This window comes from Notolabrus celidotus, chromosome 2, assembly GCF_009762535.1.
Source record: "Notolabrus celidotus isolate fNotCel1 chromosome 2, fNotCel1.pri, whole genome shotgun sequence".
Classification (NCBI taxonomy): Eukaryota; Metazoa; Chordata; class Actinopteri; order Labriformes; family Labridae; genus Notolabrus; species Notolabrus celidotus.
The window spans coordinates 9,632,988-9,656,722 of NC_048273.1; the positions used below are offsets into that span (position 1 = coordinate 9,632,988).

General features: G+C 42.7%; 1 protein-coding gene across 1 annotated transcript; it reads left to right on the top strand.

Moving 5' to 3' along the window:
- The first annotated feature begins 7,537 nt into the window (after positions 1-7,537).
- Positions 7,538-23,650, top strand: LOC117828601 (GTP-binding protein REM 2-like). The gene is made up of 4 exons (XM_034705784.1): positions 7,538-7,883; positions 7,966-8,039; positions 16,358-16,535; positions 23,081-23,650. The coding sequence occupies exons 1-4, from the start codon at positions 7,538-7,540 to the stop codon at positions 23,368-23,370; spliced, it is 888 nt and encodes a 295-aa protein (XP_034561675.1). The 3' UTR covers positions 23,371-23,650.
- The last annotated feature ends 85 nt before the right edge of the window (positions 23,651-23,735 follow it).

A 23,735-nucleotide genomic window follows, 5' to 3' on the forward strand; every position in this document is an offset into this window, starting at 1 on the left:
CCATTAGGTTCCGTATTACAATGTCTAATTTTACAGCAGAATTAAACACATTTACGATCTTATTCAAAAAAAGTTTTTTGTTATATAGCTCATTTATTCATTCGTACACACTGCATGGAAGGGTAATTTTTTTATAACACATCCATTTTGATCTTATGGAAGCTCAGAGTTAGACATAATTTGCATAAATAGAGGCTTGGCTGAGTTGATCGACAGGTGGGCACATTGTAGCTGTCAGCCAGGAGGATAACAGCTCACCTAAGCTTCGTCTCTTTGTCCGTGTTTAGGTTGATCAAAAGTCAGGTTGACATTTCCAATATGGCGTCCACCATTGTTTGGCTTCAAAGCTTGTATTTGAAAACCAATGAATGATTCAAAGAGACTAGTTCCATGTTTTAAACACTCTGTGGTTGAAACAGGGGGTCAGTGCAAAAACATTGTCTTGCTTAACACCGCGTCGCTCTCAACCAGCTACCATAGCCCCAGTGACTTAGTGGTCTAATATACAGAGGCTGTAGTCCTCGTCACGGAGGTCACAGGCTCAACTCCCAGCCTCTACCATTTGCTGCATGTCTTCCCCCACTCTCTGCTCCCCACGTTTCCTGTCTCTCTTCAGCTGTCCTATCTAATAGAAATGCAAAAAAATATAACTTTAAGAAACAGTATTACCAAGCTGCTTTCATCTCTGACGCTCACTTGCATCACATGCTGCTAGGACACGCTGTAATTGTTTTATATAGTTAATTCTGATCCAGTAATACGGCAGAATCTACCCAAGTGACAACCTCTGGTGTTCAAAAGTGCAGCCAATCCAAGCACACAAGTGCAAAAAAATGCAGTTCCTTAAGTGTCCACTTGAGGCTGTCTCCAAAAGCCAGGGAATCCCCATTACATTCAATATTTGAATGTAGAATTTTACAGCAGAAATAAACGTGTTTAAAGCCTGATATAAAAACAGACTTGGTCACTATGGCACATTTTTTCATCGAACAGCTCTATGAATGTTGTTACGAATGATCACATTATGAATGGGGCAAAATTTTGGGAGTTATGCATCATTAGTGGGATGGTTGAAGGCTGCTGTAGTAGCTACTGCTTACACTCCGTCTGTAGCTTAACAGGAAGCTAGCTTGAGTCAGAATTTCCAATGTAGCGAGCACCATCTTTGGGCTTCATAACTACGTCCATGTTTTAAATACTTTATTATAGAAACAGGGGGTTTTGATGTAAAAACTTAGTGTTATGCATAATTAACGGGGTGGCTAAAGGCTGCCGTAGTAATTGTTCTCCAGACGGCTAAGCTATTGACTACACTCCACTTCCAACTTAGCAGGAAGTTAGTTCCAATTTGGCGAGCACGATCTTTGGGCTTCATAACCCGTCTTCAGAAATGAATGGGTGACGTCACTGAGACCGCGTGCATGTTTTAAACACACCTGAGTTCTGCAAGGTTAAATGACTGTTTCAGTGAATGGAGTTTGGTAGCTAAGAAGTAAGCGATCTGTTTCCGGTCTTGAAAAATTATCGCTTAAAAGATTCTTAGAACAAAAATCTGAGCCTATCAGGGATAAAAAAATGGAATGTGGAAGAGGATGTATTTTGATCAAGCGTGATTGCCTCAAAGGTTTATGTTGCAGCCATTACAGCCTGACTCAGTGCTGCCTGCTGAAGGACTCTACTGGATAAGCTTTTCAACGTTTGTTCACCTAATAGTTATTTAGATCCTGTTTCATGAAAAGAGCCCGGGTTTGATCACACAGGACTCGTTCTTTAAAGTGTATCACTAGTCCCTGACTCCCTTGCTGATCATGTTATCTATGCAACACCATTTTCTCTTCAATCGCGTGGCTCAAAGTGTAGTTGTGTTTTTTATAATAAGCTGCTGAAGCTGCAGAGGTCTGAGTAGTGCTGTGGTGCTGGATGTGGAGTGGTATGGGCTTGGATAAAGTATCCACGGCATGCGGTTGTATTTGCCAGCTGATATTTCACAGTTGCCTACCAAAGTGTTGAAGCTCACCAGGACTTGTTCTTCTTTGTAAGATTAAAAAACATATAGATGAAAGAATGTACAAGGATACCTTTTAATGAGGGTCTTCAGTGATTGTGCTAAATGAATAGAAGGGGGGATCTCTCTTTTTTTTTAAAGCAGAAATATATTTTTGCCAGTCAGAATAAAACAGGGAGCCTCGCTGTTGGCTCTCAACAGAACGAGATTTTACATACAAACAGAGGAGCTGCTCGTGTGTGACTGCAGATAAACCCCGCGCAGCAGGCGTAAAGAGTGTGGCATGATTTGTGTGGTTTTGTCCAGACTAGTGGAGCTATTTTCAGGCAGATTGAACACCTCTGTAGCAGGGACCGTCACCAAATACATGCAACAACACAGAGCTGGACGCAGGACTCTGGGTACAGAAAACAGTGCAGGGATTCAAAAGTGCAAAAAAAAAAAGTCCTCCTGAAATCCTCACCAGGGTTCAAGCATCCATTAGAGCTATTTATTTTGGGTGTAGGTTAAATAAATTGTTTTTATTTATTCACTTATTTATTCAGTATTTATTGTTTATTTATGTTCTGATTTACTGGTTTTATTCCACTAGCGTGTATTTTTACTTTCCTACGGTTTATTTTATCCGACTGTGATTAGAGTTAACATATACTGACGGCCATTTTCATGGTTTCCTGCTCCTGTTGTAGTGTGGTTTCATATGCATCTGAAATAAACAGAACTTTACCATCCCCGTGCTGTGCTGTGGCGTGTTTTTGTGCGGCGTGCTCACAGGTTTTAACCTCTTCCATTCACCTATCTGAGCATCTCCCACGTAGCTCGCCCGGCTCCACGCCTCTCTCTCTCTCTCTTTATCTGTGTGCTTCTATAGTGAGGCAGTGACCCTGGGTGTGCTCTGTTTGGGATGACCTCATCTTCGGCTCTACCTCCCTCTCTGTGTCTCTCGCTCTCTCTCTGGCCTGTATAATAGGAGCAGGATTAGGGCTATAATAGCGCCCTGGATGCTCACTGCCGGAGTCTATTGTGGCTTTGTGTTGGAGGGACACACCAGCGCTCGGGGACACACTAATTTTTTGACAGAAAACATGTCCAAATACACTCCTTGGATCTGGCTCTAGAGTAACTTGATTTCGTTAATGAGGTGTGTGTGACGTTAGAGGCACACAAGGAAGACAGGAGGGTGTGTAAACTGAGAGAAAAGGTGTGAAAGTAGGTAGAAGAGGTGTGATGCTTCTATTAACGACAGGAAAACCCCATCATAACACATTTTGAACAGATGCTCTCCATGGAAAAACACAGAAACTCACACTCATTCAAATCCAATTAAAAGCAGGACTTGTGATGTGCTGCCCCCTAGTGGACACTCTTCACATTGCGTCCATCTTTCCAACAGAGGTCAGGCGAAATGTTCGTGACACTGAGCATCTTTCTGCTCCACCTGGCATTAGGAGCCGCGTGCACCTGCAGGAAACACTGACAGACTGAAGGAGGGAGGAGAGGAGGGAAGGAGAGAGGAGGGAGACTTGAGGCGGGGTTGGGGGCAGCTGGTTTCATCTCTCCTCTCCTCTGCAGGAAGTCCAAATCTTTACTTCACAAGTCAGTGAGTCAGAGAGGAGGTGATGAATGACGGTGCTGCCGACTGCAGAGCTGGACCTGGGCCCTAACCTGAAGGGGGAGAGAGAGAGAGAGAGAGAGAGAGAGAGAGAGAGAGAGAGAGAGAGAGAGAGAGAGAGAGAGAGAGAAAGAGAGAGAGAGAGAGAGGAGGAGGAGGAGGAGGAAAGCGCGCGCATGAGAGAGAGAGAGGGGAAGGAGAGAGAGACGGTGCTGACTTTGTAGTTGCAGAGATCCGCGTGAGACAGGTGAGAGGATGCTGCTCGGGCTGGGGTTCTCAAAGTGAGTGGGCTTTGGGGACAGAGGATCTTGGGAAGGAGGGAGGGGAGGGGGTTTTTGTTCTCTTTCTGGGTCTTTCGGAGTCCTAATCCTCGGTCTCAGTTTGCAGATGCCGACAGATGTGCCGACAGAAGACGACAGGCTCAACACGGAGGAGAAAGAGAGCAAGGTAGGACGCACAAGGCAGAGCGAGCTCAGGCGTGAACACCTCCGATAATTACATCCTAATTTAGATCAGCCAATCAGGTGAGGGGAGGAAAGGTGGGATGATGCTCTGGAGGGATCACTGGGCTGCGTGTGGGTGTGTTTGTTTAGGTGGGTGGAAGAAGAGAGAGGGGGAGTCCTGCTTTACAACCTGCTTCTGGTTTATTCAAACTCTCAGAGAACCAGGGAATGTATTTTAATGCTTATGATGAAAGCAATTAAAGCACACGTTTGAGTCTGAGCTGCCAAATTTTGAAGTGTGTTCGTCTTGTTTCGAGTCAGAAATATTTAATCAGACTTCATGAAGAGAAAATAAACGTGGAGTCGGGCTAGTCCGAACTCCATTATTCTCTTTTGTGTGTGTGTTTGAAGTTGCATTATCGGTGGTCAGCTGTGCCCGTGTTTAGCGGTGCTGGTGTGTACAGAAAGGACCAATCACTTAAGAGAATCGGGGTGCATACAGCTGCACCCCCCTTTTTAAAAGTGACGGCAGCCAATGAGAGAGAAGCCTCAGGTCAGCTGACAGGCGAAACTTTCAGGACTCATGTACCCCTTTTCCACTGAGTCAGTTCCAGGGCTCAAGTGCTTTGTGTTTCGACCACCAAAGAACCGCCCCTGAACCAGGAAACCTGGATCTTAAGAAAAAAAAAGGCTTACATCAGGGGCTGGGGGCGGGGTCAAAATAGTCGTAATTACTTGTCTACATACAGTATATTCCTGTAGCTGTTTACCAGACATGTAGGGTTAAGGAGCGTGTAAACATTTCAAATTTTATTTGTTGTTATAATGTAGACGCTATATCGTATAAATACCAGAGGAGAGACGTTCGTTTTTATTGTTTTTTAGTGTTTATTTCGTGGATTCACTCCCGCATATTACCCTCCTGACTGTTAATCCTCCTCTTGCCACAGGAGTCGCTTTTTAACCCTTCTCCTCTTGTTCTCTTGAAACCAATGAGGAAGAAGGGGTAGCCCTCAAACCCCTGACTGACAAACCATCACTGACTTGACATTTTGGTGGTGTATGCTCTTTGGAGACAGAAGTGACCATACAAGGAGGAGAGAGCGGATACTCTTTGCTAAACCTTTATCCTTTCGGGACTGGCACTTCAAGCAAAAATACTTTCAATTGCCAGAGGGAACTATTAGATGATTATCCGAATGGCCCACCCAATTCTGACCTAGCAAAGTTTGCACTCAACCTCAGTTTAGTTTATTATTCAAACTCATAACTCTTTGACGGCAGCAGACATTATCGTCCCACTTTAAATCAAAAGAGCCCACCACTGCTGCTGATGCTTTGTCCTTCTTTATATGTTTGAAGGCGGTTAGCAAACAGCTTTCAGACAAGCTATAGCCGCCATCAGGCAGTTAACGCACATTACAACCAGGCGCTAATAAAAATAAAGGGGAATATATATTTTAAAAATGAGGTACTCATCACATCTGATGATTTAAATATTCAAAAATGATGACCAGTCTCTATGATCCTTGTTTAATGGTAATTAAGTAAATCTGAGGTAGCCTTGTCCTGCTTTATCGTCAATCTGACTCTAAATGGAAACATAATTTACTAAATGAACATCATGTTGTATTGAAGAAGACTTAAAACTAGAGGTTGAGACCATAACCTCATTAGGATTCTGTTTACATAATCAGACTTCCACCAGATCCGTGTCCGGTCGAGTTTCTGATCCGCTCCGATCCGGAGCAGGACCACTGGACAGCTGGAGTCATGTGACCGAGGTTTCCCAGCAGTAATTACTGAATCAAGGACTCTCATCCTCCTCTCCTCATCCATGTTGTCTTTCTGGTCCTCTGAAAACCTTTGACCTGTTGACTCCAGGCCTGGCTCCGCTCATCATGACGGTTTGCTGTTGTAGTTCAGTGAAATACGATCTGGTGATAACACAGAGTGTTTTATTCTGAAAATTAACCGCATGTTTTCATTTTGTTTTGGTGAAACCTCACTTCCTGTCCCGCTCCATCTGCTCTGTTGAGATTGATGCGTCATGCTCCGGCATCCGGCAAAAATAGAAGTTTTGTGTATCTGATCCAGAGGGCTTCGACCTGCCGGATCAGACGCAGCCGTAACGCAACAGAGCAGATCCAGTGGAAGTTAACACATTGACTAGAATAGAAACCTATTAGATCCGGTGCTGTGACGGATCGGAGTCGGACCGGACACGGATCTGGAGGAACATGACTCCTTTTATTTAGCAGCGAAGTCGCTTACTGCTGGTCATTAGAGAGATGCATGTTTAAGGCAGCCAACACTTTGTCCTCTTCCTTTAGAGAGACCTGTTTCATGAGGAGTAGACGCTGGAGAGAGATAAAGTGAAAGTGTTCTTGTGTAACAGCAGTTTGTTGTGGTTTCATTATAAGGATATCATTCATTCAGAAAGTTTGAAGCACACTCTCTGATCTCAGAGGTGGTTATTGGTTATATTTCTGCTGTTCTGCTTGTGTCATCGTGTAAGAACGCTGCAGAATTGAATCCCAACTCTCTAAAGGAGGTTTTTTATTGACACTTAAACTTTACTCTTCACTCTTCACTCAGATATTTCAGTGTGCTGTGTAACAACAAACAGCAGACAGACACAGTTGGACACAAGTGAGTTCACAAAGTGGAGAAATTTGCAGTTAAAGAGAGAAATTTAAAATCGGGAGATGGTGGAGACCAAAAACAGAGCGTGCATATTGGACGTTTGCGCTCTATCTCTGCAGTTTTTTTTGTTTTTTTAGGATTCGTATTTTATTTGAGTTTTTTTACAATAACAATCACATATATGCACGCATACACAAAGAATGACAATCAAATACAATTAAACAGTTTGGCTATAGCAATATATGCAGAAATATACATGGCTTTGCAGGATGATAGGCAAAAAGAAGTATCATTCCTGTGTTTGTACATTATGGTATATCTATCCTGCAGTTTTTTTAACCAGTTGACATTAAAAGCAAACATATTCCAGTGTTGTGAATACAGATTGTTCCTGCTGCATCAAAGTGGTCGGAAAGAGTCTGTTACTGTAGATTTAAGGGGATCTGAAGTATAAAGGTCGATGTAATCATCATGAGAAACATGACTCAGCCTGCAGGATAAAAAAACAGAGCTTTAAGTCGTCTGTGTCTCTGGAGGAGCTTTGTCAATTTAATCCACAACACCCTGGTGGTGTCATCAGAGCGCTTTTGCTACAGCCTAACCTGGAGGTGTAAAGTTTACTGCATGACACTAATGTTGCACTCTGGGAATCGTAGGATCTTATGTTTGGTGCTTGATTTAATGAAAGGGCAGTATGTGTATGTGTTCAGGAAGGCTTTCTGGAGGTGCACCAAGAATACCAAGCAGCTGAATTATCTCACCATCATGTAAATCTGGCTCCTGGGTGCTTCCATTTTAAGAGTTATATAAGAAGCAGCAGTCTAGCCCTAAATGTTACATAAAGCAAGTGTGTCCCTCTCTCCGCAGTGTGACAGCATGACTCTGTCCAGCACCCCGACGGTCCGCAGAGGCAGCACTCCTCTGCCGATCAAACACCAGCTCAGACGAGAGGAGGCCGTCCACGATGACTGCGACTGGGCCTCAGGAGCAGCCGGACCCTCGGCCTCTCCGATCAGGTTCAGTCCGGCACTGGACGACACCCTGACCGTGTCCGTGGAGGGTCGACCCGACGGGCCTCTGAGAATTGCCCTACTGGGGCAGAACGGTGTGGGGAAGTCTTCTCTGGCCCTCGCCCTCGCGGGGGACATGGACCAGGCTGCGTCTGTAGATTCTGAAGGTGTGTGTTCACTGGTGGGTTAATAAATCCCTGCAATCAGTCGGTTCCCCTGTGAGTCCTAACTGCTGCTCTCTGTCCTCAGGGGAGGGTTACGTGCGCACGGTTACTGTGGATGACGAGGACAGCACCATCATTATCTATGACAACTGGAGACAGGTGAGCTCCACAACAAGCTGCTCCTCGTTCCCTCATTATCCCTGCAGCCATACATATATATATATATAACCTGTATTCTTCATATATAGGAGGTCTGTCAGAGGGCCCAAGGTCTTCTGTTTCCTCGGACTCATAATAAGAACAAAGCCTTTATAGTGCACCAGACTTAATGTCACCCTTAAGTGCATCAACATTCAGGCATCAACAATAACATTGTAAACATTCATCAATGGAACAATATAACACGCAGAGTTAGAAATAAAATTTGCACGGTAGATAATGTACAGTGCACGGTTAATTATTCATATATTTATTTTGGATAGCAGATAATGTGTATTGCATGGTTAATAATATATATATTGCACAGTAGATGATGCATACTGCACAGGAAATTACATTTGGATCATAAATAATGCATCATCGCACATTATATACTGTATGTAGAGTGTGCTGTAGATATATTTCATGGTAGATAAGGACATTTGCATTCTAAATAAGGTATATTTTGCACTCCAGATAATGTAAATTGCACAATAGATAATGTTTAGTCATACATTCTGTATGTTTAAGAAATGTAAGTTGCACAATTCATAAGGTACATTCCACAAAGTACACAATAAAAGCATAAAATGTGAGCACTCGCAATAAAGTTAATAACTTTCAAAGTCAGAGATTGACAGCAGCTTTCAGAAACAAACACAGGGTTCCCACTCTTTCCAGAGATCATTTTCCAGGACATTTCCAGGACATTTTCATTGATGATCAAGCTGGTATGACCGTCTAAATTTAGTTCCTAATTTAGTTCCTAAATAGTCTAATATGTTCCTCTCAGTGGAAGTCTACATTGAAAGACATGTAGTCTATGGCTATCAATGAAATCATCTCTTACATACTTAAAAATGATGGCAAATTGATAATAGAATAATGCAACCACAGATGTACAGCACTTCACTTTATTAGTGCAACCAAGTAACAATGATGGGCAACTCTCATCTCAGCTTTCTCTTTTCTCAAAAAATATAAAATGAGCTAAGAAAAAAACAAAAGAGCCAGCAAAGGAATCAGGAAACTGCCTTATTGAAATAATTAAATAATAATAATGATCAGAGGATCAGTGCATTAATGACCTAAATAGATCTGAATGACAAAAATGGCCACAAATGTTTCTCAACTCAACTCAGACTCAAAATATACCTGCTTAATCATGATATTCATCCTGCTAAGTGGTCGATATAAAGCAAAGCAAATGTCACGTTTTTTATTTGAGTTACCGTAAACTCTGAAAAAATCTGAAACATCTCTCAGAGATTTAAAAAAAATGTGAACTGTCTTCCTGCATGGCGATGTCTATTATGATCAGCGATGTCTACAACGTGGAGTTTCTGTGCAGCTGTGTCGCTCTTTTTGTTCCGTCTGTTTTCACTATCGGGAGTTTGCACTCCTACTAGCTAGAGCAGGGGTTCTCAAACTTTTTGGAGCCAGGGACCCCTTACAGGTGAGAAAATTGTCCATGGCCCCCTCATAATTGTAACACAGATTAAGCACATTAGTGATGTGTCATGATCAAAAGCTGCGGCTCTGAGAGTCGATGCTTTATAGTGAATCAGAAGAGCCGGCTCGCATCAAGAGAGAGCCGGCTCCCAGTTTTTTCCTTTTGCTGCCTAGCTCTCACAGTGCTCAGCCCCAGCTCTGCTCACTGCAGAACTTTGTTTTGATTGGTCAGCATGGTGGCCATGCGGCCAATCAAATGTGAGGATATAGGATACAGGTGATGGAGGGGAGGCTGTGTATCCTGGCTTCATCTGTTCCTTCAGAGAGAGTCTTCTCAAAGACCGGGCAAATACTCACTGAGAGAAGAAATTAGATCAGCCCATCCAAGCTGAGGCATCTGATTTTTCACAATGCCAACCTGAGGACATTAATAATGTTTGCTTGAGTTTAGTTCTGGTTCTGTTTACCTGAGTTTGGTTCTGGTTTTGGTTCAGTTTGCTTGAGTTCTGTTCTGGTTCTGTTCTGGTTCGATTCTGGTTCAAGTCTGGTTCGGTTCTGGTATGGTTCTGGTTCGGTTCTGGTACGTTTCATGTTCGGTTCTGGTACGGTTCTGGTTCGGATCTGTTCTGGTTCGATTCTGGTTCTGGTTCGGTTCTGGTACGGTTCTGGTTCGGTTCGGTTCTGGTTCGGTTCTGGTTCAGTTCTGGTTCAGTTCTGGTACGGTTCTGGTTCGGTTCTGGTTCGGATCTGGTTCGGTTCTGGTTCGGTTCTGGTACAAGTCTGGTTCAGTTCTGGTTCGGTTCTGGTACGGTTCTGGTATGGTTCTGGTTCGGTTCTGGTTCGGTTCTGGTTCGGTTCTGGTTTGGTTCGGTTCTGGTTCAGTTCTGGTACGGTTCTGGTATGGTTCTGGTTCGGTTCTGGTTTGGTTCGGTTCTGGTTCAGTTCTGGTTCGGTTCTGGTATGGTTCTGGTTCGGGTCTGGTTCGGTTCTGGTTCGGTTTTGGTTCCGTTTCGGTTCAGTTTGGTTCTGGTTTGGTTCTGGTTTGGTTCTGGTTTGGTTCTGGTTGAGTTTGATTCTGGGTTTGTTTGCATGAGTTTGGTTCTGGTTCTGTATGCTTAAATTTAGTTCTGGTTCTGAACCTAACCCTAATCCTAACCCTAACCCTAACCCTAATCCTAACCCTAACCTTAACCCTAATCCTAACCCTAATCCTAATCCTAACCCTAACCCTAACCCTAATCCTAACCCTAACCCTAATCCTAACCCTAACCCTAATCCTAATCCTAATCCTAACCCTAATCCTAACCCTAATCCTAATCCTAACCCTAACCCTAACCCTAATCCTAATCCTAACCCTAACCCTAACCCTAACCCTAATCCTAACCCTAACCCTAATCCTAACCCTAACCCTAACCCTAATCCTAACCCTAACCCTAATCCTAACCCTAACCCTAATCCTAACCCTAACCCTAATCACAACCCTAACCCTAATCACAACCCTAACCCTAATCCTAACCCTAACCCAAATCCTAACCCTAACCCTAATCCTAACCCTAATCCTAACCCTAATCCGATCCTAACCCTAATCCTAACTCTAACCCTAATCACAACCCTAACCCTAATCACAACCCTAACCCTAATCCTAACCCTAATCCTAACCCTAATCACAACCCTAACCCTAATCACAACCCTAACCCTAATCCTAACCCTAACCCTTATCCTAACCCTAACCCTAACCCTAATCCTAACCCTAATCCTAACCCTAACCCTAATCCTAACTCTAACCCTAACCCTAACCCTAACCCTAATCCTAACCCTAACCCTAATCACAACCCTAACCCTAAACCTAACCCTAACCCTAATCCTAACCCTAATCCTAACCCTAACCCTAATCCTAACCCTAACCCTAATCCTAATCCTAACCCTAACCCTAATCCTAACCCTAACCCTAACCCTAACCCTAATCCTAATCCTAACCCTAACCCTAATCCTAACCCTAACCCTAATCACAACCCTAACCCTAATCCTAACCCTAACCCCAACTCCTAATCCTAACCCTAATCCTAATCCTAACCCCAACTCCTAATCCTAACCCTAATCCTAACCCTAATCCTAACCCTAATCCTAACCCTAACCCCAACTCCTAATCCTAACCCTAACCCTAATCCTAACCCTAACCCTAATCCTAATCCTAACCCTAACCCTAACCCTAACCCTAACCCTAATCCTAACCCTAATCCTAACCCTAACCCTAATCACAACCCTAACCCTAACCCTAATCCTAACCCTAACCCCAACTCCTAATCCTAACCCTAATCCTAATCCTAACCCTAACCCTAACCCTAATCCTAACCCTAACCCTAACCCTAACCCTAACCCTAACCCTAATCCTAACCCTAATCACAACCCTAACCCTAATCCTAATCATAACCCTAATCCTAACCCTAACCCTAATCACAACCCTAACCCTAACCCTAACCCTAACCCTAATCCTAACCCTAATCCTAACCCTAACCCTAATCACAACCCTAACCCTAATCCTAATCATAACCCTAATCCTAACCCTAACCCTAATCACAACCCTAACCCTAATCCTAACCCTAACCCTAATCATAACCCTAATCATAACCCTAACCCTAATCACAACCCTAACCTTTATATGCTGCTTATAGAAATGATGTTTGACGTATACGGACGAAAAATTATCCACTGATGTAAGACTGTTGTTGTCTTGTGTAAATATCAGTGTAGATATCATCCATATGAATCGATTTGATTGCTTCTGTTTTTTGAAAACTACGCTGCAAAAGCTGGAGCAAACATGAAATTAAGTCCTCAGATCAGCGTTTGGAAGTCATGATGCTGGTTTTAACTTGATAATGATGGCAGACCTGCAACACTTGGGTTAGTGGTGGTTTCGTCATCAAATAAGTCAATAAAAGAGACACTGATTAGTACTTGCATGTTGCACTATCATAACATTAATCAGATAAAATAACCTTGAGTGTTTTCTTGCATTGACAGAATCAGGGAACACGTCTGCTCTGACTGCAGTGAGCTCATCAGAGTATGAAAAAAGGATGTTCTTTTATGCTATCAAACAGCCATTTAGAGTCCCGCCGTCTGAGTGGTTTCTGCCTCCAACCGTCCTTGAGTCATGAATGTTGAGATCGATGGTGTCCCCCTCTGCGCCTCGACTCTTTGCTTATTCTGTGGGGAGCTAATGTGCTGGGTCACAGTGTTTTTACCGGTGTGTCCTATATTTAAATCTCTACTGAACACTCTGCAGGGAGCGTCGCATCCATCTAGGTGACCACGTTTATAAACTGAAACAGCACGGCCCAGCTCTGCTTACATTTGCAGGTGAATTCTGTTTTTATTATGAATTCTGTCTGTAAAAGCCATTATAATTTAATTTAAAGATTTTTATATTCTAGTTAACAAAGTTCAAACCCATAGTTTAGGTCAATTAAAGTCAGAATATAATTTTTGGAGTATACTTATTTAAAAATAAGAGGAAAAGATTGTTTGTTATGTTGATTGATTGAATAATTTGTACATATGTTCGGTATGTTCTGGTTAAGATAAGATAAGAAAAGATACTCCTTTATTCGTCCCACAACGGGGAAATTCATGGAGTTACAGCAGCAAACAAGAAAGTGTACAGTACAAGAATTTCAACAAGAATATATATAGAAAAAAAATGTTCATCAGAAACGACAGCTTGGCCATAATTCTCCTGTCAGCCACCACCTCCACAGGGTCCAGGACTGAGCTGGCCTTCTTCACCAGTTAGTTCAGTCTTACTCTCCTGTATCCTGTCCGCCCACAGCAGGTGAAATCCTTTCAATGTTCATGTCCGATGTTAGCATGATGCTACTCTGCCAGTATTCCCTCTGGTGCTGGGTTAGCTCGTCCACCTTATTGTAGATGGATCTTACATTCCTCATAGCGGTGGATGTCGTCTTTTTTTGCTTGCACCTCAGTACCAGCACACCATCCTTGCCTCCTTCCCCTCAGCTTGCAGGGAACATCGGGCCTAGCACCGTTCAGCATCAACATGCTGCGGGCTGCTGACAGCTGATTTCGTATGTAAACAATGTTACCAAGGTTACACGCAGGAACTCCAGACACATACAGGAACAAAAAAAGCAAAAAAAAACCACTACAAACGTAGCCAGTTTGGTGTCCATGGCCAACAAATGAGTCATTAAAAGTCATGACAGGCTCCAAATACAAAGAGAACTAAACAGATATGAAAAAAGAGTCGAAAAGATACATTACAGGTGGAGTCAGTGATTATATAGGGCTGAATGCTCACATGGTAGGGGAGATCAATCTTCTGTGCTCGGCGTTAGCAAGAGAGTCACACTGAATGTTTTGCGCTGGTTTGAGTTATTTCGTGGATAAGGAGGTTTTTGTTGCAACACAATAACGTAGAATTCAACCGTCAACTAAACAAAGTATTTACTCCACGGATTCGTGAGTAACATGATCAGTTTTCATGGACGAATGTGAAGACGTATTGAAAGTAAGAATCAAGCAAGCTCCTCCTGTCGAAGTGACATTTTGATGTCGACTTTCCCGCCTGCTTGCTCCTCCATCCTTCTTTCGTGTCAGGTACAGTTCAGCTGCACACACAACCCTTGAATCACGTGGGGTTCTAAGTCATGCAGATAGAGGCGTAAGTTTTGTGCAGTTGCAGATTCTGAATGTGCATTGTGATTATTAGACAACCTGGTGACTTTGGATTCTTCAGATAAAAATGCAAACCATATTTATTCATGGACGTGGATTTTTTACAATAAGGTTGCAGGGCTGTGAAAATCTTGGAAGGGATAAATCAAAACGGGGGGGGGGTGGCCTTGATAGAAAAACCAAGGTGATGGCAGGTCTGCACAACTTACTTTGATTTAAGTCACGTGTGCTGCTAACGCAACTAGCATGACAGATCATTTCCAGATTTCCTTGCTCTGACTGTTTCAAGCAGAAGTTACATTTTCCTTTGTTACTTCTTTTACTATCCAACTTATACAATATATATCTCTTTTTTTTAAATTAATGGTATGGCGGTTTCAGAGACAAGTTAGCGGAAGCATCAAAATACTAAATGATGAAATGTTTGGCTTCTCGTGTAGATAATGTAAAGTTCATAAATATATAACTGTGTCTGTTCCTCACGCATGAATGAGTCAGTCTTTATATCTGCTGACGTAAGGTTACTGATTTAATATCTGCAGCTTTTCAGACGCAAAACTTGTGTAAGCATCTTCGCATAAACGTTTTTTAAAGATTGACTATGTTAAATGAAAAAAGGCCGGAAAAATAAAGGAACCAAGGTCCATAAAAGAGTCGTGCATCATAAGTAATATATAAAGACGAGCTCGGAGGAACACTGACAAAAGATGACAATAAATCCTCTCTGCATCTGGTCTTCAGAGAAAAGCTCATTATCAGGTTGTTTTGCACTTTTTCCTCGTTTCCCTCGAGTGCAGCTCAGATACATCAGCGTGTGTGTGTGTGTGTGTGTAAGTGTGTGTGAGATAGCTGCCCACATAGCAGATGTGTGAAATAGCTGTATTAATGTTGTTGATTTAGGTGGATGTGTGAAAACAACTGAACTCGTGACACAATCTGTCTGCGCTGATGTGTTACTCTTTGCATAATGAGTCCGATCTGTTGTGAGAGAAGCTGCTGCCTCACGAGCAGTCGTCTTATATATTGTCAGTGTTATGTATCTGCTGTCGTCGGGGCGCTAACGCTTCTTTAAATTAAGCTCAGAGCAAGTGGACTCTGGCAGCTCGAGCTGAAGACAGACGGAGGTTTCGTCAGCTTGCTACAGGATGAAGGATTCACGTAGAGGGATGTGTTTATTTCAGGGATTTTTCTGTCTCTCTTTCTTGGAGTGGGTGAATGCTTGTGTGTGTCAGCAGGATTTCAAGGTGTACTACAGTTCCTGTATTCTCCAGGAGTAATTCTCACTAAACCACAGGGGCTTTAGACAGAGCACTCAGCTGTTGGCTGTTTTTCTGCACACACAAATCTGACAACAATATTTACGGGAGCAGTGGAAAGTAACATGTTTGTGCTCAATGTCCGTCCGGAGTTGGAGACCTTTGAGGGCTTACGAGTCAAATAAAAGTACACTAGTGACAGCGACCTTCTGAGATTTGTCACTGGCTGTAGTCGTCTCACCCACCATTGTGATTTGTATGTGAAATCAAATTTTCCTTCTCTGAGTGCACGCAGATACAAACACTGGCTGATCCTAATTTAAGCTTGATTCCTCACTATTTGTGCGCTTTATTGCAGAGAAAAATCAGTTCCTATACCTTGCATTCTTGCACTACTCTTGTTTTATCTGTTCCTCAGGTAAGGACTGAATTTTGAAAAAGAGCTTTCAGCTTTGCTGCCCCCATGGCATGGAATGCTCTACAGACTAAACTGAAACTATCTGAACTTTACACTTGGAGCTTCCGTTCTATCCTGAGGGACAGACAGCGTGAGAGCACTGAACAGTGCCTGTGTTTTAAACCTTAAATTATTGTTTGTTGTTTTGTTACAGCCTCCACACCTCTTATTCATATTGTAAAAGACTATGCATCTATAAATTGTAAGTTTAAGCTTGTACTGTCATTTTCGTGTAACTGTTTTTATGACGTGCTGCTGACCTCTTGGCCAGGTCACCCTTGTGAAAGAGATCCTGATCTCAATGGGTTTTTACCTGGTTAAATAAAGGTTAATAATAATAAAAAGTTTTGGTTCCTGGTAGTATAAGTAGGTGTGTGATGACTCAATGGATCTGTAACTCTCTCTCTGTCCCTCAGGACCTGTCGGTACTGCAGTGTGAGGTGTGTGTCCTGGTGTTTTCGGTGACCGACAGGCGGAGTTTCCACCGCACCGCCCAACTGCGTCTCCTCCTGAGGGAGAATCAGCCCCAGACTCCCATCATACTCGTCGGTAATAAGAGTGACCTCGTCCGCACACGTGAGGTGACCGCTCAAGGTGAGATGAACCTCTGTCTCTACAGCTCTTTAGTATCAGCTGACATTAACCCTGATCATAGACATCAGCAACTAATGTACCATGCAGTGAACATTGGCGGTGAGATTATTATGTTTTGTTCACACCAGACACAAATACAATTATTTACTGGCTCAAATCGTGAGTATCCAAAACAAACAAGGTTGAGCTCGACTACATTGAATGATGAAGTCGGTTATGCTATAGGGGGCGGAGCTAACTTCCTAGAACAACCAATAACTGGAATCAAGTGACATACAAAGGTTTCCACAACTTGGCAGATAATCCTCCACTCTCTTTCCTCACAGTGAGCTCCTGTTTATTCCTGATCCCATAAAACCAGGTAGTCACAGAGTTCAGGGAAGCTCCACAGAGATACAATCAATGTGTCCCATATATTACAGCTAAATTAACCTCCACCGGTCCGTACGTCACATCCAAAGACTGTGTAAATAATGGACATAGTATCTGTGACGTCACCCATCTGTTTCTGAAGCCCTGTTTTGAAGCCAATCGTCAGCGGCAGCCATATTGGAAATGCTGAACTCAACATAACTACTGTCGAGCGAGTGTGACGTAAAGAGGGGGGCTTTGAGCCTCCGAGCCAAAAGCTACAGTGTTCCCGCCTCTCAATCAAGCTGTGGCTGTCATGATGGAAAACTCGTAATCTTAATATCTTTAAAATTGCCACGTTAGAAAAACATTCACCCCCCGTGCAATGTGTGCTGATCAAGAAATGAGCTATCCAGACTACACTGTTTTTTTTTGTACCAGGCTGTAAACATGTTAATTTATTCTGTAAAGATCGTCTTTTTTGAATGGGTGTGTATGTGGTTTCCAGTACTTCCGGAGCCAGCCTCAAGTGGACACTCGATGAACTTCGGTTTTTCACACTTCTGCAGTGGCTTCAATTCTTGCGCATGGTCACACCATACGTCACCAAAGGATGCTGCACGAATGATTAGCTGGAATTCAGATGTTTAGAGTTTGAAGGGGACCCCTCCACTCTCACGAAAATGTGCGTCTTTGGATACACACGGATGGAGCGAATTATTTGTGTGAATTAAACGAGTAAGGACAAAATATTCTGTGCAAGAATTAGGCGAGTGTTCATGTTTGGTGTGAACGCAAAAGAATCAGTGACAAGCAGTTTGTAAGTCATGTTCTAGTGACATTAGGAGAAGAGGGATGAGCAGCAACAATTCAAATACTTCAAAAATTAAGTCCCGTCTGAATTTCAGGATTGTTGCATCTCTATTTTTTATTCTAGAAACAGCTTTAACAACCCTTTCCCTTAAAGTCACCAAACTCCACTGACAAACAACACATTTCAGGAGAGCTGCTGGTGTACTGCTGCCTCGACTGGTTCTGTTCTTGTGTTGTAGTGTTACATAAATATCATGTTGGATCTAAGAAACCCATTTAAAACACCAGAGTCACACCGTCACAGCATCGTCAGACAAGACAAGGAAGACAAGATACTAGATTGAATGTTCTCACTGGAGTTTGGAGGCTGTGAGGAAACGTGTTGTCGCTGTTTTTGAAGCGTTTTAATTTTTGCACAGGTTTTGCGCCTCCTTGATTTTTGTCTTCACAGTTGTCATTGACATTTCCAGATCTCGATTTCTGTGGGTAAACACGAGCGTAGGGCGAAATATGTGAAAAATGTAAATGCCAGTGTCTCAGCTTCATCACAGAGTGGGAGTACGAACGGAGTCACTGTTACAGTTAAACAGGAGAGGATTCACTGTGTGTCAGCGTTTGTGCAGTTTCACAGCACACAGCAAACATATCATAGGGAGTACCTCTGAACTTTAAAGGTTCAGTCCTCTACAGTTTTTAATATTGATGACTAAACAAGCAACAATAAAAGTGCAGGCTTTGAAAGATAACTTCTTAAACAAGCACTGTGTCTTAAAGCGGGATGTAGGTTTCACGAAAATACACAGAGGTAGAATTTAACTACAACTCCCAGGGTGCATTTTTGCAAGAAACATGAGATCTGCTTTCTTTCCAACTAAATAAGCAGATCCATGAAGATAATATGATGATGAACTGTGGACTTAGGCTTAAGACAGACATAAAACTTGTGTTTCTTTGCTTTAAAGATGTGTGTTGTTTTCATTTAGCTGTCTTGGTGGCGGAAGACGGGTATATTTCTAACGATTTCTACAGAAGCTCTGAGCAGACGTGCATCCAAACATTTATTCACTCTGATCATGGTTTTCTCCAGATCTCGACTTATTGCTTCTTTCTGCTTCTAGTCCCCTGCCTCTGGTCTCTTCTCTGAAAGCAGCAGACTCAACAGCTAATATGGGAAGCAGGTTTTCAATGACACACCTTACAGTCAGTCTGATTAGTCCTTCCTCACTCACAGATGGTGGAGTTGGCTGTGATATGGCAGCTATCTCAGTAGAAGCTTGTTGTCTTTCTGAGCTAACGAAGGCAAACCTTGCCTTTGAGTTGGATGATTAATCTGACGTAGTTGTCAGTAATTTCACGTAAAGTAAGGAGCATGACTCCTTTTTAATTTCTGTACTTTTAACGGCATTATTGTATCATCGACGCAACAAGATACACCACTAGTTAGTGCATACAGAAGTGGAGTTGCTGAGAACACTGTTGGTCACTGAACTCGACATGCTGTGCAGCCGTTAAAGAGGTTAAGCCGGTCTCTTTGTTTTGTGCTTCTGCGGCTCTGGGGATGTTATGATCATCAAATGTTTACTCGGGACTTCCACCAGATCTGTGTCCAGTCCGTCTCCTCGCTCACTCATCGGTCAACACCCACTGGTTGTGTTTTCAGAACGTAGCACAGCACAGGACCTCCGCTGTAATTACTGAATCAAGGATTCTCCTCCTCCTCTCCTCATCCATGTTGTCTTTCTGGTCCTCTGAAAACCTCTGACCTGTTGACTCCAGGCCTGGCTCCGCTCATCATGACAGTTTGTTGTTGTAGTTAAGTGAAATACAATCTGGTGATAACACAGAGTGTTTTATTCTGAAAATTAACCGGATGTTTTCATTTTGTTTTGGTGAAACCTGACTTGCTGTCCTGCTCCATCTGCTCTGTTGAGATTTATGCGTAGTGCTCCAAGCATCCGGCAAAAATAGAAGTCTTGTGTATCTGATCCGGAGAGCTTCGACCTTAGAGCTTCTGTATATTTCAGCAATAACTTCAAGGTTTCACATTTTGTTCTCAAATTAATCAACAAAACATTTTGACTTTTCTACAGTTCGTATTTGAGCAGATTCTTTATCGCAGTGTTTTCGGAGGCTCGTGGGTGTTGTGGTTTGAAATTCACAGACAAAACAAGAACCTTTACAGCTGAATTATTGTGCAGGAGAGTCTTTAAATAACATTGAGGATGCTGTATTGTATGCATGTTGCAAATATGCACCCTGGGCATATAACAGTCTGCATTAGACTCATTTTATATGCAGTGATCACAATGTGGGCTTCATGAAGAACGTGTGTTAAACAGGTTGTCTATGTTTTTGATCAGCTATGCATTTAAATATGTTGTAATCTAACATGACTGCTACCTCAGCTAGAACTTTCCTGTAAAAAAGATATTGTCTATATCGGACTTCATGGATAAATTATGTTTTTTTTTAAAGTAGATAAGCCTTCACTTTCTTTGCCCGGATGCTCCTTTATTTAAACTTAGGAGAAATATCTGCGTTTTCATCGTCAGTCTCAGGATCTCATGGAAAAAAAGCCCCCACATCTTTTGTCTTCATGCTTTGCTCCACTTTCCTCCGTCTCTCACCCTGACATGTTTACAATGGCTGACAGTTAATTGTCTTTCATCGGATAATTTTAGACCTTCGAGAACGATATGATGGACACGGAGTATTGACACTTATCTGTGTCACAGAGAACCCGAAGCGTATGCTCCAATCCCCCTCAAGCATCTTCATAACCTCCTTCTGATTCCTCATAAATGTAGGCTGCAAAAACTGGAATTCATGACACATTATCATGTCTCAACCTCTGATAAAAAAATCTTTACTTCAATCAAGACCACTCTCAAACCTTCCATGTGCCTACATAGATTATAAAAGCCTGAGGTGAGAGAGCACACCTTCTCTCTCTTTAATGTTCATACATGAAAAGCCAAGGCAGGCAGAGCAGCAGCGAAGACCCCGGTTAAAGAACAGAGCGAGCAGTGGTTTCATCAAGTGGTTTGTGGAATACCTTATCTTTAATCAAGTTTATTTTGGCCGTCATCACCATCTTGGTTCATTTTGGAGCGACCTTATTACGACGAGAGGGTGGAGCTGTTAGACACTAAGTTATCAGCAGATGCCAGCCTGAGTTGCCGTGTTAATCTGCAAACCTGTTCTTGTGATATTAAGTGTGATGATAAATTTAACAAGTAAAAAAACAGGAATCAAACAAACTGTGTAAAAAAATATATTTTAGAACAACTGAAACCTGAACGAGACACTTTTCAGGTTTCTGCAGCGGTGACTTGTCAATCACAGGGAGCGCCGCCGTAAATCCTCCCCTCTTCCTCCTTTCCTTGAGTCTAAATGTGTGACCATAGTTTACCAAATGAGCATCATGCTGTGTTGAAGAAGACTTTAAACTAAGGATTAAGACCATAAACTCATCAGGAAAATGTTTACTGAGGGAATAAATCATCTAAAAGGAGGCTTTGCCCACTTCTCTTTTGGCCACACTCTGTAGTGTTCATAGTGTCCTGGGTGACCTGACCTGGCTGGGGGGTTTGATCCCAGCTGGAGACTCTGCTTTCAAGTTTGGCCTGACTCACCCTTCGTTCGCTGTCAACCTCTCTACAATCAACTGAACATCAACTGGGAATATTCTCTTCAAACAACACATTTCTTCCTAGCATCTTTTGTCCTCACGTGTATCTCTTATGTTTTGATTATACTATGTTTGAGAAGCTTTAACACTCAGATTTACACCTGGGGATGAAGTATTTGATTCTGAATATGGCAGCTAAAGTTGTTTTAACTGCAGGGCTGCATGTTTTGTCCAGCCTCTGCTTATAGTTCAGTGAATCCCAGAATGTGGGTTTCATCTAAACTTAGAAAAAGAAATTCAAAACGAAACCTCCTGAGTTGTGTTTGTGTGAGACACTGAGTAACACAGTCTACAAAAAAAAAACCAGAATCTATAAGTGCAGGTCTCTGGTATGAGGAGACTACTAGTTGCATTTCTAGTCTGAGTAGTATCAACCAATCAGGTGTCAGCAGGTTTTGGTGTCTGTCTGTATCATAGACTGTATAAAATATGGATGTAGTATCCGTGACGTCACCCATCTGTTCCTGAACGCTGCTTTGAAGCCAATCGATGGGGGCAGCCATATTGGAAATGCAGAACTCAACCAAGCAGAGTGTGACGTAAAGGGGCGGAGTTTGAGCCTCCTAGTCAACAACTGTCTGTTCCCGTCCAGGAGTCAAGTCAGTCATGTCCTTATTTGGTCAAAAACTTGTAATCTTAATATCTTCTGAACCGTTGCGTTAGAAAAAATTCACCCCCACACAGTGTGTGCCGATAGAGAAATTAGCTACAAAGCCGTTTTTTGAACCAGGCTGTAAACATGTTTATTAATGCTGCAAAGATCGCCTTTTTTTAAAATTGGTGTCTATGTGGTTTCCTGTGTTTCTGCAGCCAGCCTCAAGTGGATTCTCGATGAATTGCAGTTTATAACACTTCCTTATGAGCTTCATACTTTGACACCGGAGGTTGCCGCTTGGTCTGTATGGAGAGCTACAGCAGGTGTTCTTGAATTCTGACATCAAACACTTTGATGTCAGAATTCTTAGAAAAAAAGGAACATTCTGTGAAGAAGGTCAGACCTAAAAAAAACCATCAGTGTCTCTAATCCTCTTCCATAGACCTCCATTCAACAAACAAACATTGTGAAAGTGGTTTTCTTCTCCTCTTGAGGACAGACCTGACAACGCTTGACTTTTGACTTTTGACTAATCTGCATCATGATGTTGTTATTTCAGCAAACTTAAGACCCGTTAATTACAAGAACATCACAAGAACATCAGTTTCTGCTTCAGGTTCATACCGCTGAAGGAAGCCAGAGTGAAGCCTCTGTGGAACGCACTGTTTACAGTGAAACTGAGACTCAGTAGAAACAGATAAATGGGCAGTACTGTTGGGGATGTAATGAACCGAGACAAATATGGAAGACTGGATTTTGCTTTGCTTTGATCTAAATACAGAGTCACTTCTCAAGTTGCTCGTTGGACTGTAAACAATGCAACGCGGAAAAGGAAGTCCTGGCTGGAAGTAATGCCAACTGCTAACTACATCAGAATGCCCGTATAATCGACCACCTCTCAATGTATCATTGTCAGACAACTGCTGTTGGGCTCTGATATTAGTCAGCCTGTAATGTAGGTGAATAAAGGTGCGTGGTATTTTAAATTAAAAGTACCCACACAGGCAAAGATTTGGATAAACTCTAACATTGCTGTCAACCTTAATGTAACCTTAACATCCATCCTTTCCCCTCCCCTTACCTCCTCTCTCTCAGAGGCCATGTCCAGCGCCGCCCTCTATAACTGCCTGTACCTGGAGATCTCCGCCTCTCTGGACCACCGTACACCCGAGCTCCTTGAGTGCGCTGTCCGACAAGCGAGGGGTCTGCCCCCGTGGCCCCCGGGGACCACAGCAGAGGACATGATGACTGGCACACGAGAGAGCATCACCTCCCGTGCTAAACGGTTCCTGTCCAGCCTGGTGCCCCGGTACCCGAGAGAGCGAGAGGTTGGACGGTTCATGAGGCAGAAGTCCCGCTCGTGCCACGATCTGGGAGCGCTGTGATTGGACGATGACCGGAGGTTAACGGTTCGATCGGTAAAATACAAACGAAAGAGAGGTGAAGCCAGGGAGACGGAAGGACAATGATGAGAGTGAATCCAGCTGAGGAAACAGAGAGAGAGCAATGTTAGTGATGTTTACCTGTTAGGTTAATATAGACATTTTGTACACAAAAGTAAAGATAGAAGAAGAATAAATACTGTTGTAAATAAACTATAATAGTGATGCTTATCTGCAACCTTTAAAGCTTTGACAGATTAATAAATTTCTTTTGGAGTCTTGAGAATCTTGCTTCATTTTTGCCTTTTTATTACGCTACTTTATTCAGTTAATAATGGCGTAATATATATAGAACCTTTAAAAAAAGA